Source organism: Gouania willdenowi, chromosome 12, assembly GCF_900634775.1.
Source record: "Gouania willdenowi chromosome 12, fGouWil2.1, whole genome shotgun sequence".
Lineage (NCBI taxonomy): Eukaryota > Metazoa > Chordata > Actinopteri > Blenniiformes > Gobiesocidae > Gouania > Gouania willdenowi.
In genome coordinates, this window is record NC_041055.1 from 31,964,205 (window position 1) to 31,981,019 (window position 16,815).

The 16,815-nt window shown below is 35.6% G+C and overlaps 1 protein-coding gene across 2 annotated transcripts in view; it reads right to left on the reverse strand.

Annotated features, from left to right (window-relative positions):
- slc12a2 (solute carrier family 12 member 2) overlaps nucleotides 1-16,815 on the reverse strand; it is a 57,482-nt gene that overhangs the window by 26,310 nt on the left and 14,357 nt on the right. For both annotated transcript variants that reach the window (XM_028462388.1, XM_028462387.1), the window contains exon 2: nucleotides 1,116-1,235. In XM_028462388.1, coding sequence (XP_028318189.1) covers nucleotides 1,116-1,235 — 120 coding nt within the window. The remainder of the gene's footprint in view (nucleotides 1-1,115; nucleotides 1,236-16,815) is intronic.

Sequence of the window (16,815 nt, forward strand, 5' to 3'; positions counted from 1 at the left end):
TGACCCCTTTCCTGTCAAGCAACTGTCATATAAAGGCCACTAGAGCCAAAAAAATCCTTAAAAAAAAAAAAAAAAAAAAAAACAATCCAGATGGGGTCCTGACCACAAGGTTGAGAACCCATGGTATAGACAACATTCAGCCACGCTAATGGGTGATTTCTGAAGATGACAGACTGTGTGGTCACATGATGCACCATTATCATCATATCTAAATCATTTACTGAGCTCCACTAACATAAACAAGTGTAACAGCTCTGAGGAACGTGTGAAAAAGTGGCGCTCGCTGAAGGATTTTAGCTGCTCAGTGTAAATTGCTTGTAGCAGACGAGCTGCGTTGGTTCCTCGCCATCACCGTAAATCCCTCAGCGTGTGTTTCATTGATGCTTAACAAGGAAAAAAAAAAAAATCAGCCAACGCTGAGAAGTTAACTCTGTATCTGAGAGTCAGGCCTGGCTTCAATCAACATGCTTTGTTTGACATCAGAGACTGTACTTCCACTTTTAAAATATACACATTTATAGGTTTTTTTGGTCTGTTCTGAATCCTTTTACTGCTTCTTATCAAACAACATCCGCTCGCCTCTTCAGACCCATTTAGTCTGAACTTAAAGTGAGAAAAATCTCTTTGTATGGAGTTAAAAGCTACAGCATTTGTAGTAATTTACATGAATCCTGGATAAACTGCTCATATAAAGTAAATCAAACATAACTGTGAGGTATTAGTTTAAGAAGAATGTATGTAATAATTTAGATTGTAGCTCAATTTACAGACTTTAGAAATGTTTGTTTTCATTTAATAATCTACTTCTCATTAATAAAACAGACGAAATAAGAAATCTCCAAAACTACCATCAGTATTTACAGTGTAGTTGGTAGATGGCTCACTGGACTATACTTGAATTTATCTATATTTGTTCATTTGTATTTTTTTTTTCTTGGAGGGATTTAATCCCCATTTAATTAACAGTATTTTATTTAATTATTAACGTTTTCTTTTCTGTTTTAGTGTTTCTTCATTTCATTTGAAATATTCTGAGTTTGATGATTATATAAAGGTTTTGCAGGGGTTGTGACCTAATGCTCTAAAGGATGAAGAGGGTTTGAATAAAAACTGACCAGGACTCCTTTGATCCATCCAAACTTCACCACTCCTTTAGAATCAGCGGCTTCTTTAGCGGCGCTCTCCTCAGCCGGGGTTAGTTCATCACCGTTAGCAAATCCATCCTCAAACGGCTCCTGAAACACACAGAGAGAAAACAGAAGAACATCAGGGCCATTGGTCCTCAAACATCAGGTGTGGGGCTTCAAACAAAGAATGTTCTTAAAGAGATCCTCCAATGTTTTTACAAGTTTGGCCTAAAATCTTCTAAATGTCATTATTAGATCTATGTCTAACAAACACACTATTACGCACCATATATTCATTTTATTGCCTTTTAAAAATAGGACTACTTTACAGCTTTAGAGCCTGTGTTCCTCCATCTTGAAATCATGTGATTGATGATGTCACAGGGCCCCACTGCCTGTAAACGTCCCATTGTTTTCTAATGAAGTGAAACATTCAGCCTGATTTTTACATCATTTTGTAACTTTTTCAGTCAAAATAACAACTTGTGCTGCTTTTAGTTGATATAAATAATCAGGAAAAGTTAAAGATGTGAATGTAAACCTCTTGATAACAGAAAAAGGATAAAAAACAGTTGATTCGAAAATAATCTATGACCACAGGGGGCGACAGTTCCAACTCTCAGGTTTGGTAGGAGACAATGAAGCAGAGAAGAAGAGCTCTCCTAAGGGACCTTTAGTCCCCCTTAAACAGTGCGCTGACACGCTCTAGTGGCTGAAGTTACAGAGTAAATCACTACCACCTAAAAACTTCTATTCTCAGGGTTGTGTGTATATACATTGTGTGTATATAAATATACATATATACTGTATGTATATATATACACACACACGTTTATATCGTCCGCATCTAAAACCTTTGATGTATGTTGTTGAATTTATTAAGGTTATTTTTCAGGCTTTTATTTAATTCAACTGTAGAATATTCTTCTGTTTAAGGTTCAAGTGTGTGTGTGTGTGTGTGTGTGTGTGTGTGTGTGTGTAATCCATTGGTTAATAATAAATGGCTCAGTAGTTCTCTGTTTGACTAAAATCACTTGATAAATTATTGTCTAACATTAAACACTAAGAAATGAGTCATAAAACGAGGTAAGATTCACTCTGATATCAGTCAATACTCAAGGTTTGAGTGGTATTGTATCGAAAGTGGAAAAGTTGTATCGCGAGTATTTATTTAGTAAGTATTTATTAAAACGGTTTCATTCCTTCTCAGTGTGAGACGGGCTAACGTTACAGGTTAGCATGCGGTGTTAGCGTTAATGCTACTTTAATCTGCTCATTTACAGCACATTGTTCACCGTGTCAGAGACAGATTAGCACGTGTTAGCATGTGGCAGCATTATTTCCCTGCTTTACACTGAATAAGATTAGTCTACATCACAGGGTCTCAACTCGTGGCTCAGGACCCAAAAGTGGGTCACAGGTATTCGCCTCATTTGAGCTTTAGTCGGAGGAACCTGCTCTGACAAAGTGTAAGAGGGACGTAGTAAAGAACAGGAAAATGCATAAATAAAGAAAAGACGTCATGTGTTGTTTTTCTCTCATTCTGACACATATACCAGCACAAACGTTGTAGTGTTGGACTGATAATGCTGGGCTTGTTTTTAACAACACAGTAATTAACATTACGTCAATAGCAATAAAACATTTTAAGTCCCACTGAACGTACAATCCTAGAACCAAATAATTTATAGAAGAAAACAAAGAATGTAAAGATGTAGTGAAACAGAAAAGTAAACTAAAGTCACTTCATTTTATTAAAGCAATCTCTATGCTGAATATTTTTATTTTTAAAGCACTTTAATCACAACTACACCAGCTTTGAATTGATTTTTGCTATTGCAGTTAAGGGTGTGAGAAAAAAATCAATTTGTTGATATATCGCAATATTTCACCACGCGATTATTGTATTGATCCTAAAAATGTCCAAAATAGATTTTTTAAATCATTTTTTTTTCTTCATAAAAACCATTTAATTGCGCTAACATCTGCATAGTACGTAAACTCCCGATCACAAGGTGTCAGTGAACGCACCATCAGACATTTTTAAACTACCTCACTCCTCAATGACTTTTAGCTGGAAGCTAATTGCACTTTATTTTTGTAAAACATACTGGACCCTTTATTGATGTGGTTACTTTAAAATATTCTGAATATTCTTCTGTTTTTCAGAGTAATTTTTTACTTTTTTTTTTTTTAGTAATTTTACCTGTATTTCAGGAAAAAAAAAATTGACCAAAAAACATGAAACAGTAACCCAAAAAACAAACTAAAAAAATAAAATATTCAGAAAAAACAGATTTTTTTTCTTTTCTCAAGTGAATTGTATTTTATACCATTTTGTACTGAAATATGTAAGGATTTATATCGCAACATGTATCGCACTGTTCAGCATTGGGATACATGGTCAGATTCATGGCAATGCCCATCCCTAATTACAGTTAATAAATCTAATTGTGATGTAATCACAGAAACACTTGTAATTATTCATATAAAAAGTTTCTTTAGTTGTTGCCCAGCCCCAGTAAATATCCTTTATTATATATTTATATGTGTAACGTTGTGAGTAAACTCATCCTGTCATTCACGTCAGCCTCTTAAATGAAGCACATAGTAAACGTCAACATCCCAATGATGAAATGCGTCACCTTAGCGTGAACTATTAGTGCTTGTCTCGTACAAAGGTGAAGTTATGGCTGCTCAGTGTGAATGAGGGGCAGTGAGCCGCGGGGCTAACACAACGCTACACGCTAACAGCGCTACATGCTAACACGGCGCTACACTCATTGATACGTGATCTGATTATGGGACTGGATTGATTTAACCTTTATCATTCATTGGCTGGAACACTTGTGTTTATGGCTCCGCCCCCAGGCTAGGTCGGGCACTATGGATCCGTGTGAACACTAATGGTTTTACAGAGCACTCTGTGTACGTTCTGTGCACATGTTTTCAATCTATGGAGACTGTAGAGCACTAAAGGCACAGCATCTATAGACGGCAGGAAGCTCGTCTGATGGTTGGTCAGCTCTAATTCTAATTCTCTTACTTTTATTGGAGCAGTTTGTGTTAGTGCTTTGACCCCAAATTAATGCAAGTTTAGAAAAACACCAATTCATTTAGTCAAATATTAACAAATAAGCCTGGACATAACCCTGGCTTTAATAAATAATATCTCTCTCTCATACATATATATATATAAAATATATAAGGGTTGGGGTCAACAAAATTTTTCAGTTACGATTACGTTTTTAATTATTCATGTTCAATTACAATTCAAATACGATTACAGTGACCAGCATTTTTTCCAATTACAATATTTTTTTTATCCACAGAAAGTCAATTACAAATACGTTCTCAATGACTGAAGTTCAATTACAATTAATCACAATTGCTGAGCCTGAAATAAATAACCTAATACAAGTGAACCTTCCTCTTGTGTTAGCTTTCTGTTAGCATCTCTAATGATAACGGGTCCTAAATCAGCTGTAAAATACACTAAAAACTAATATCTATCATCTCAGTTCGTTCCTATCTATTGGTTAACTTGTTAGTCTGCCTAATCAGTGAAAAAAATATATAGATTCTCATATTTTTGGTGAGGGCGTCTTAGGAAAAATGTCAGAGAGCTTGATACAAAACATTTTAATAATTGTTAACTACACGTGTAGAACTGTACATAGAACTGTAACATGGTTCCAAAGTTTTGCTTTAAATTATTTACAATTTTTATAGAATTTTCATGGCAATTATAAAGTCAATTACAATTTAATTACAAAACGACAGCAACATGTCGTTCACTCCACTCCGTTACCAAAACAGTTTGGATGAACTGCGGCTGGGCCCGCGGACCGTCTCCGCGCCAAATAGCACGTACCACATTCGCGAGAATTCAGTCAACCAACTTGGTTCCACCAAGTAAAAAAAGATCTGAGAAAAGCTCGAAGGAGTAGTCATTTGAAAAATGGGGCCCTGGGTCACATAAGGAGTAAAGGGCCCCATTCATATATTGGTACATGTCATGATTCGGTAACACCAACTGTTGCAATATTTGACTCACAAATAAATGAAAAAACAACTTTAGTAGAAATTGCCGAAAAAAGGGCCCCTCGGGACCCTAATCGAATTGTGTGAGGCATAATCATAATCTACGATGAAATACCTTTGAAACAATATATCACACAGCTATGTTCCCATAAATTTGGAAATTACCGGAAATGAGGGGTGGGCCCCCGGGCGCCATTTCAAAAAACGGGTGGCATTCATACCAAACTGCATTCTGATCTAATGAGAATTAACGGAGGAGTAGTCATTTGAAAACCTGGCGCCCTCGTGACACGTGTGGGGTAATGGGCCCCATTTATATATTGGTCGTAATATTTGATTCACAAATAAATGAGAAATTGACTTTTGTTTCTTCTTTCTTTTGAGCCCCTCAGGGCCCCCCGGGCCCACAATTGAAAATCAGGCTTTGAGCGTCAATGCGTACACATCCATAGATTATAGCTACCAAATTTCAGCTCGATTCGTTCGCGAATAATAGAGGAGTTGTGATTTTAACTAGTGTACACAACAACAAGAACAAGAAGAACAAAGTGGGTGGTGTTTTGAGTCCAGTAGCCCCACGTAAAAAAATAAATAAATTAGGATTACTCTTTTGTCGTTGCTGATATTGGACCAATATCTGATATAAATATCTGATCGTGACACCCTCAGCTGATAGTGTGTTTCTTTAAAATAGTAATGATTTTTAGAGATTATTATAGGTAATAAATGAATGTTAAACTATTTGAGGAACCGATCGGGAGCCAAAGGATTGTGACCCACGGAGCAACGCGGATTAGTCCATTAATCACACCAAACCTCCTTTCTTTAGCGGTTACACTACTGTGGATATAAAGCAGCTTGTTTCACACTGTGACTGAGCTCTGACAGCAGTGTAACAGGTAAAGTCAAGAAATGAAAGAAATGTAAAATGACTTGTTTGTAGACGTAGAGCAGTGGGGGGGGGGGGGGGGGGGGTTACCAGAATAACCAGTTTTTATCATGTTTAGCTCCTTGAAGTGGGACTGTAGAGCACGTTTACTGCTGAAAATAAGATCAACTAAAGGTCGTCCATGTTATTATAAGTCAATATCCAAATGTCTCAATCGATGCCAGAAAATGTAGCCACGCCATTGTTGAAAAATAATCTGTTTGTGTATGAAGTTTTTCTTTAGATTTTTTTTTTTACTAATGACGCGACTGTTTTAAATCTAAAATGGAATAGTCTATATTTGTATGTTAATTGTGGCAATTTTTTCACTTTACAAAAGGAAAACATTGTTATTTATGCAAATATTTATGTACATTATTTTTCTTTGGTCTTTTATCCTAAATATCATCTATCATATCGTGAACTCTAACGTTGTTTTAATACATAATCTTTATTTAATTCTCTCAGATATTTTAGTACATACAATAGACAATAAGTAAAAAAAAAAAAAACAATAGTGAAAACAAACAAAAAAGGCAAACAGTCAAGATAATACACTATTCTGCATCGCTGGCACATTATGTCAACACAAGCATTTAAAGTTAAAACGTTAAGCGATATACACTTCACACTGTCTAGAAATGCAATCAACTCAGGCAAGGTAGTCCAAACTATCTATAGTATTGGTCGTCCCATCCCTAATATCAATACTTGACAATCTGAAGCTGGGTTTCCACTACAGTTTCTCACAAAATAACAGCAATATTTCCAAAGTTTCAACAAAGTGTAATTGAGCTTTGAACGCGTTTCCATTAACAGTTGTTTCAGAGCATCGCAGCTCTGGTGAGACTTTATTTGAGAGTTTATTTTCCAAAATTACCATTTAGACCATTTAGATTTTGGGCATTTCCAAGAGTAAGTGTCCTGAGTAAGTGCGGGACATGCTGGTTCTGGTCCCGTCCAGTGTTTCTAATCCCTGGTACTGATCTTTACCTGATGAACCTGCTACTTTAGCTCCTCTGCTTCATTCTGATGCAAAACCTTTTAGATTTGCAAAACAAACACAAGGAAATAATAAAACTCAACATATTTCAAGCAGCAACAACGAGTGACTTATCAGAACTTCATTCAAGATCATTTAGGGTTACAACTCGTCTATTGTTTCTTCATCCTAGCCTTTTTTTGGAATGGAGGATTTATTAGTTACTATTAAAAATGTTAGAGAAGTCCCCGCCTTCCGGTTGTTGTGGGTTCAGTGTTGTTCCCTCTTTCAAGACATTTTCAGCACTTATAAACCCTTTACACCTAATAATGACCCATTATTGTAACTTTTAACCTCTTTTCACCATATTTCATTTAATTTAACCACATTCACCATTTGTCTTGGCCATTATTTGCCAGTTTAAAATAATTGTTTCTAGTTTTTAAATTAACTCCAATTTCTGCCACTTTGAAGCCAATATTGACAATTTGAACCCTTTTTCTGTCCATTTTTGGCCACTGTAAATTGTAATTTTTAACCAATTTCTTTGGTCTTCAAAATTCTATTTCACCACCTTTGTCGTCACAACGTTTTTCACCATATTCCATGCTTAATTTTGCCAATTTAACCACATTCATTTGTCATGCCCATTATTTGCAAGTTTAAACTAATTGTTCCAATCTTGACACTTTGAACCCTTATTACCACTTTTTCTGTCTGTTTTTAATCCACTCTAGTTTGCAACTTTTAACCAATTTCTGTGGTTTTTAAAATCCCATTTCACCACCTTTTCCACCATTTTTGGTCACTTTTAACCCATTTTATTTCTGATTAAAACAAAGATTTACATCTTTAAGATACTATATACGGTACAAAGCATTTATTTTTATTTATTTATAAGGGAAAACGTAATCAACACAGTTACAATTAAAGTTTGCAGCTGATGTGACACTAGTGCTAATTCGCAGCTCATGTCCCTGGTTGGGCCTTTCTACATTCTACACAATTTACAATAAGAAAATACATTAATACAATATTTGCATAAAACTTTTTCAATCACACATACATTCACACAGACTTGGTGCTATTTAGAACAGCTTTGGTTTGTTTTCAGCAAAGACTTAACCCTGGAAGTGAACATTTCAAACTCAGACATAGTTTTTAATGAGTTCCACAGCTTTGGACCTGAGTACGAAATGACAGACTGACCAAATGAAGTCATGCAGAGTGGAATGGTACAGTTGTGATTGATGGAGTTAACTCTGTCATTGTTTTGTCTCTGTATAAATGAACTGAATGCTTCAGGTAATAGATTATTGACACATTTGAATGTTAGTTTGAAAAGACACAATTTGACAAAGTTTTCAAAGCGTAGCAGTTTATGCTTCTCAAGAATATTACAGTAATGGTAGCACATGATCTTTATTGCTTGATTGTATAACATAGTTTATTGGCTGAGGGAGTGACCTGTGCCGCTTCCGTGATAACCAATGAATAATGGCGAGGTCGGCCAAAATAAACATGAAACCTACATATTATAAGTTTCATTCTTCATTGGATTAGAACCAGTGTAATATGCTGTGTTCTTATGAAGCACCTGAAACATCAGTAATGTTTGTGTCCTCAGAAACACACACTATTGGGACATATTGTGTAACCAGAATGAGTTCTTGTTGGCTTGAGGTCGGGAACAAGTTAAACGAGTTAAAGCCCTCAGGTTTTTCCTCTCAGCATGTTGTGAATGCTTGCTTTTGTATTTTTCCCCAAAAGGAGCTGCAGTGGCTTTTACAGTTTGTTACACATTTGCAATAAAGAGAAACTGAGTGAACAAAGACCTTCAGTTTCCAGCCGGTTGACTTGAAATAAGCAGGAGGAACATCAACGTCTGTTAGAGACACAGATCAGGACAATCCAGCTCTGATGACCACATGAAAACTCACTGTTTGGACCTGATTGATATGAAAGGAAACTATGAGGAGCTCCACTAACTTTTCTCCTCATGGAAAAAGTGATCTGTGCCAACACGGAGATGATTGTATCCAAAGGGAAAAACACATTCCATACAGTCAGAGGTGTCCAGAGTACTGGTATATCTACTCAAGTAAAAGTACTATTAATGATTGAAATTATACTCAAGCACAAGAAAGTAATATATAAAATACTCAAGTATAAGTAAAAAGTAGCTCAGTTAAATAGTTACTTTCACCCCCACGTTTATTGTTGGTAATAAATCTTGGTACAGTTCCCTCGCATACAGTAAACACCTCATGCATGTACAGTATGTATATGTATATTTATTTATCATTACTATTGTTTTTGGTTTGTTTTTTGTTCATTTCACCAATTACCAAATCAAAGTCTTTGTACTGTTTTTAAACTGTACTTGGCAAATAAAAACTTTTCCGATTCTGATGTAGAAACTTAAAAAGGAAGAAACGGAATGTTGAACAATTTGATCTGAACTTATTTTCCACAAAATAATCAGTATAAAATAAAAGGTTTGTCAAAATGTTCACTGCTTTTTAAAATAAAACACCAATGAATTCAATTCAAAAATAAAAAAGATCATCAAGTATAGAAACATTTATGAACTCTAACACTGAGAGAATAACCTCCATAACCTCCAGCGTTGGTGCTGTGCATTACGTTTAATCTGATTGGTCAGCTATGATGTGATGCATTACGTTTAATCTGATTGGTCAGCTATGATGTGATGCATTACGTTTAATCTGATTGGTCGGCTATGAGGTGGTACATTACGTTTAATCTGATTGGTCGGCTATGATGTGATGCATTACGTTTAATCTGATTGGTCGGCTATGATGTGATGCATTACGTTTAATCTGATTGGTCGGCTATGATGTGATGCATTACGTTTAATCTGATTGGTCGGCTATGATGTGATGCATTACGTTTAATCTGATTGGTCGGCTATGATGTGGTGCATTACGTTTAATCTGATTGGTCGGCTATGATGTGATGCATTACGTTTAATCTGATTGGTCGGCTATGATGTGGTGCATTACGTTTAATCTGATTGGTCGGCTATGATGTGGTACATTACGTTTAATCTGATTGGTCGGCTATGAGGTGGTGCATTACGTTTAATCTGATTGATCTGCTATGATGTGATGCATTACATTTAATCTGATCGGCTATGATGTGGTGCATTACGTTTAATCTGATTGGTCAGCTATGATGTGATGCATTACGTTTAATCTGATTGGTCAGCTATGATGTGGTGCATTACGTTTAATCTGATTGGTCAGCTATGATGTGGTGCATTACGTTTAATCTGATTGGTCGGCTATGAGGTGGTACATTACGTTTAATCTGATTGGTCGGCTATGATGTGATGCATTACGTTTAATCTGATTGGTCAGCTATGATGTGATGCATTACATTTAATCTGATTGGTCGGCTATGATGTGGTGCATTACGTTTAATCTGATTGGTCGGCTATGATGTGGTGCATTACGTTTAATCTGATTGGTCAGCTATGATGTGGTACATTAAGTTTAATCTGATTGGTCGATTATGATGAGAAGCATGTGATTGTTGTCTGCTCGTTTCATTTTATTTTCACAATGTCCGTTAATCAATTTAAAACAAAAACTAATCATTTACTCAGTAACAGCCAGGGTTGAGGTCAATTACATTTTTCAGATACAACTACATTTTCAATTACCCATGCTCAATTGCAATTCAATTACGATTACAGTGACCAGCATTTTTTCCAATTACAATTAAATTATTCTCTATCTTCAGAAAGTCCATTACAATTACGTTTCTTCTCGATTACTAAAGTTCAATTACAATAAATCACAATTACTGAGCCTGAAATAAATAACCTATTAAAGGTTAACCTTCCTCTTGTGTTAGCTTTCTGTTAGCATCTCTCATGATAACCAGTTCTAAATCAGCTGTAAATTACACTAAAAACAATTATCTATCATCTCATTTATTTCCCGTCTATTGATTAACTTGTTATGCATCTTAATCAATGAAAATATAGGTTTTAATATTTACGGTGTGGGTGTCTGAGCCTTTTTTGTGTCAGTGTACCCCAAGATAGATATATATATATATATATATACAGTATATAGATATTTATTTATTTTTTTTAATGTTGAAATGTGGGAAAGCTTGATATGAAACATATTTTAATAATTGTGTACATATGTGTAGAACTGTACATATAGAACTGTAACATGGTTCCCCAGTTTTGTGTTAAATTATAATTGATCATATCCATCGTAATTATAATTACAAAGTCAATTAACTGAACTCATTTAATATTTAATTACGATTACAACAGCAACAGATTTTTTAAATTACAATTTTATTTAAAATTACACCATAATTGTCATTGATTATCAATTTCGCGCTTACAATTATGATTGACTTCCACCCTGGTAACGCTGGGTGTAGAAATATAACAAAATTACTTTACTTCTTTTAAAACATACAAGTAAAATGATTGATTTAGAAATACACTCAAAAAAGTACAAGTACCCATAAAAGCAACACAATTACAGTAACGTAAGTACTTGTAATAAGTTACTTTTACCTCTGCATACAGTGAATAATAAACATAGGCTCGACTGTTCCTGGTAAACACTTGTATCAGTTTAATGTGACAGTCATTAGGCGTTATTCTTCTTATTGTGAGCCGTGGGGTTTTGTTTAGTGTATATATCGTTAATATCTCTATCTGAGGCACACACTGTTCAGGCCCAGTGTAGGCTTACACTGCAGCAGTAATCATCTTTGGAGCCATGGCTGATACAGTGCGTGCCCTCCCTGCAGAGCTCCATCAGTCCACCTGAACACTGATCAAATGTCCTGGGCCTCACATGTCGCAACATTGTTCCCGATACCTCCCACTCCATCATTCTTTCACTGCCCGATGACGCCCGCTGATGGAGCCAGACGAGATGGGGCCCACCGTGGACCAACGTTTAGTTTTTGGCATCGTCTCAAATTACAGCTCGACAAAAAGGAGGTGACGAGTGAAACATCTGCAAACAATGAGGGGCTTTGTTACGCAGAACGGTAACAAATCTGTGAATGAGCTGCACGGCAGTTAAAGATTTGTCTGAAACACTGAAGAGGAGGAGGAGGAACTATATCAGATACTTATTGGTTGAAACCATTACCCATGCTGTGGAAATGCTATGTTCTTAATTAAAAAAATCACTAGGTTGGAAAACAAGGAGGAATGTTTTTAAGATCCATCATTGTGAGTGAAACGCCTCGTCCTCAGGCTAAAGACTTGTTCAGACGTGTGTCATCATTCTATAATTAAAGTAATCATTAGGAGTTTCACTAGTCACCATTAACTACTGTTTGGCCTAAAATATTTTAAATGTACTTATTAGAAGATCTATGTCGAACAAAACACATCATTATGCACCATATTCATTTTTAAAATGGGACTACTTTATTCGGTCATCTTAAAATCATGTGATTGATGATGTCACACGGCCCCACTGCCTGTAAACATCCCATTGTTTTCTATTGGAGTGAAACATTCAGACTAACTTATAGATCATTTAGTAGATTTTTCAGTTAAAATAACAATTTGTGCTGCTTTTGGTTGCTTGAAAAAACCAGGAAAAGTTAAAGATTCCAACACAACCCTCTTTTGTTTACAGAAAGAGGATAAAAACAGTTGAAAGCGACAGTTCCAACTCTGAGGTTTGGTGGTAGACAATAAAGCCCAGAAGAAGAGCTCTCCTAAGGGACCTTCACTCTCCATTTAACAGTGCACTGACAAGCTCTGGTGGCTGAAGTTAGCCAGTAATAATGGACTATTGAAGACACACAAACCAAACTTTTGGGTAGAAGTCCTTCAAAAGTCTGATTACTCAACAACTTCAGCCACCAGAGCATGTCAGCGCACTCTTTAAGTGAGAGTAAAGGTTCCTTAGGAGAGCTCTTCTTCTCTGCTTCATTGTCTACTACAAAACTGCAGAGTTGGAACTATTTCCCCCTGCGGTCACAGATTTTTTAATCCTTTTTCTGTAAATAAGAGGTTTACATAATAATAATAATAATAATAATAATAATAATGGCTTGGATTTATATAGCGCTTTCTTTGAGGAGACTCAAAGCGCGTAACAGAAACCATTATTCATTCACACCAGTCACTCGCACAGTCATACCGGTGGTGGTAAGCTACAATGTAGCCACAGCTGCCCTAGGGCAGACTGACAGAGGCGTGGCCCCTCTGACCACCACCAACATGCACAATTCATACTCACTCATACAAGGCAATGTGGGTAAACTGCCTTGCCCAAGGACACAACAACAATGACTTGGTTAGAGCGGGATTTGAAACCCCAACCCTTCGGTTACTGGACAACCCACTTTACCACTGAGCCATAGACATCTTTAACTTTTCCTGGTTTTTTAGAGTAAACAATGACAGCACAAGTTGTTATTTTGATCAATAAATCAGGCTGAATGTTTCACTCCAATAGAAAACAATGGGATGTTTACAGGCAGTGGGGCCGTGTGACATCATCAATCACATGATTTTAAAATAGAGGAACACAGGCTCTAAAACTGTAAAGTAGTCCTATTTTTAAAAGGTAATAAAATTAATATTGTGCATAATAATGCGTTTTGTTAGACATAGATCTATTAATAAGACAATTTAGAAGATTTTAAGCCAAACTTGTAAAAACAGTGGAGGATCCCTCTAAAAAACACAAGAACATTCAGAGAACGCAAACCTCTACAAAGTTTAGGGGCAGAAAGTCACCAAATTTGTTCTGGATACACAACAGCTGCTGGATCATCCCCAAAATCAAACTTTCTTTTGACATTATCATTTAAATCCCTTCAGAACTTTTTGAGATATCCTGGTCAGACAAAAGCCAGTAAGAACTTTAGCTCCTTGTTGGAGGAAATAATGAGAATAATAATAAAGATCAAAAACTCTGAGCTTCTAACTGTGTCTTTTCTCTCCGTCCTTGTCCTTCGCTGCTCACATCACATTCTCGTTTCAGGCTTTTAAGCACTCGTGCCAGGATTTGGGTCACTGTGAATTACAGAAACTCAGGATATTTAGCAGGTTTAATTAAAACAGTCACACACACTCTTCCAGTCCTGGAAGTATTGGAGAGTTCATCTCCATCCTGGTGACAGGCAGCAAAGTCACCTCCATTCACCCGTTTCAGCTCTGGAGACACGAGCTATTCTAACCAGCAAACACAAGTCCTGAGGGACACTGAAACCTTTGTCCAAGCTCCAGGGGTTTAGTGAGGAGATGAAAACATCGACCTTGCTTTAGGAATAGCAAAGACACACGTGGAATAGCAACTAATTCAGAATATAGGAAGAACACGACTTTTTAATTAAATTTAAGACCAACTTCAGAGTAAACACAACTGAGAAAAAAAAGCCACATCAATTACTGTACATAGGGGTAGGGAAATGTTTTTATAGTGTCTAGTGCAGATGTGATACTGGTGGTCCCCAAAAGTGAACACACAAAAAACAGTGAAATACAAAAAAAAAAAAAAAACACTCCAAAAACAAACAAGATGACTACAAAAAAGCCAGAAATCTATAAAACAACCAAAAAAATACAAATAACAAAACCAAAAATCTTCGATGGACAGATCATTTTCATTAAATTTCCATTTCCTCATGTAGTGCAGTAGATTAGTAAAAAAATCGTTCACTTTGGTATAAAAGCATGACATTTGGCACAGATACTCTATAAGAGCCACTATTTTGGAAAAATGTGATCAGCTTAGAGCTATGAACATAGACTGCTCACATCACTAATGATTAGTCACATATATGCATTGGTTCTAGGCTCACACGCTCTGGAAACATGAAAATATACCTTTTTTTTTGTTATTTTCATTGCTCCATAACTGCATGTGGGAACGTAAGAAAAAAATCTAATCAGTTTTAATTCATAGTATAAATGTTACTCTATAATGGGATTCAAAACATTTTCTTCTTTATGAGACTTTTTCATTTTTATTTTGGACCCAAACTTTTGGTTATTTCACTACTCGCAATTATTGAAAATCCTTTACACGAAGACGTATCTCTTTGTCTTATAATCATTTATTGTTTAGTAGTTTTTCACTAGTAACAAAAAATATGAAAAGCATTGAAAACAATTCATTATTAACAAATGTCTCATGTTCTACATTTTCTCTTTTTTTAGGGGGTGTTTTTCCTTCAAAATACATTAATATATATTCATCACCATTATTTATTTTAGGACCAAAGTGTGTTCATGGGATGTCCTGAAAAAAGTCCAAATTAATAACCCAATGTCTTGAAGATGTTCTATAAGTTACATAACAAAGACACTAGAGCATGTTTTAGAATAAAGTGTGTATATTAGTGTGTGTGGAGGCTTGGGATGTTTCACAGACAGATTAGCAGAGTGTGAACAAAGATGGAGTTTAATCCTGATCTGAGAACAAATGTGGAAAAATTAACATTAACCGAGTGGCCGACGGATGTTTCTATGAACATAGCATGTGGATAATTCATATTATTATTCTAGGTGGAAAACAAGCTTGTTGTGCCTTTAATCGCAGAATAATCCCTGATTTCCGATGCTTTTGTGTTAAAAAAAAAAAGGGTTATAACAAATGACTAAGGATCATGATGCCTCTACAATTTAAAAACTAGAATCATAAGAACTGAAAGCAATAACTGTCTATAAAAACTACATCCCAGGTTCAAATCCATCATCTTGTTGGTGTAAAACATTCATCATTATTTAATGCTGCTTATATTTCAAGTTTCTAAGACTTTGGGATCAACTATGGGCCTAAAACTGTGTTTAACAAAAAGCTTTTTAAAGGTGACGTACAGATGAAAAGCACAATGTAGGTCAATCATCTTTTTTTTTTAAAGAAAAAAGAAGAAGAAAAAAAAATAGGTCAATCATCTTTGATGAGATAAAAACAAAGGGAAACACGTTTTAAACTCTAGCTTTATTATTCCATTTAAACTGATGCCAGTGAGACTTCAAAGGGCAAATCGTAAAGTTGGTTAAATTGGCAAAAGGAAGCGTGAAATATGGTGAAAAGAGGTTAACAGTGACAGAACTGGGTCAGAAATAAAATGATTTAAAAGTGACCAAAAATGGTAGAAAAGGTGGTAAAATGGGATTTTAAAAACCACAAAAATTGGCTAAAAGTTGCAAATTAAATTGGCCAAAAAGCAGACAGAAAAAGTGGTAAAAAGTTTAGAGTGTCAATATTGGAACAATTAGTTTAAACTGGCAAAAAATGGGCATAGCAAATGGTGAATGTGGTTAAATTGGCAAAAAAAAAAAAATATGCATGAATTATGGTGAAGAGGTTAAAAGTGACAATAATATGTGACATTAGGTGGAAAGGGTTTATAAGTGCAGAAAAAAGCATTGATATTTGATGGAGAAGTGTCAGAAATGGGAATAATGTAGCTAAAATGCATTAAAAGGAGCAAAAATATGGCAAAAAAAGTGATGAAAATAGGTTTAAATATGGCAAGTTTGGTGTAGTTGCAGAAAAACGAATAAAAAATAAGGAAAAATAGGCTCAAATTGTTCAGACCGCAAGATTAAGATTGAGAACCACTGCTTCAGAGGACAAAAAGACAAAAGTGGCACATATTGTTCAGCTGTTTGTTAATAAATATGCTTTTGTGGCTTTTTTTCACCAGCAAATTTAACCCAGAATTGTCTTTCTGGTCAGAGTAAATTAAGA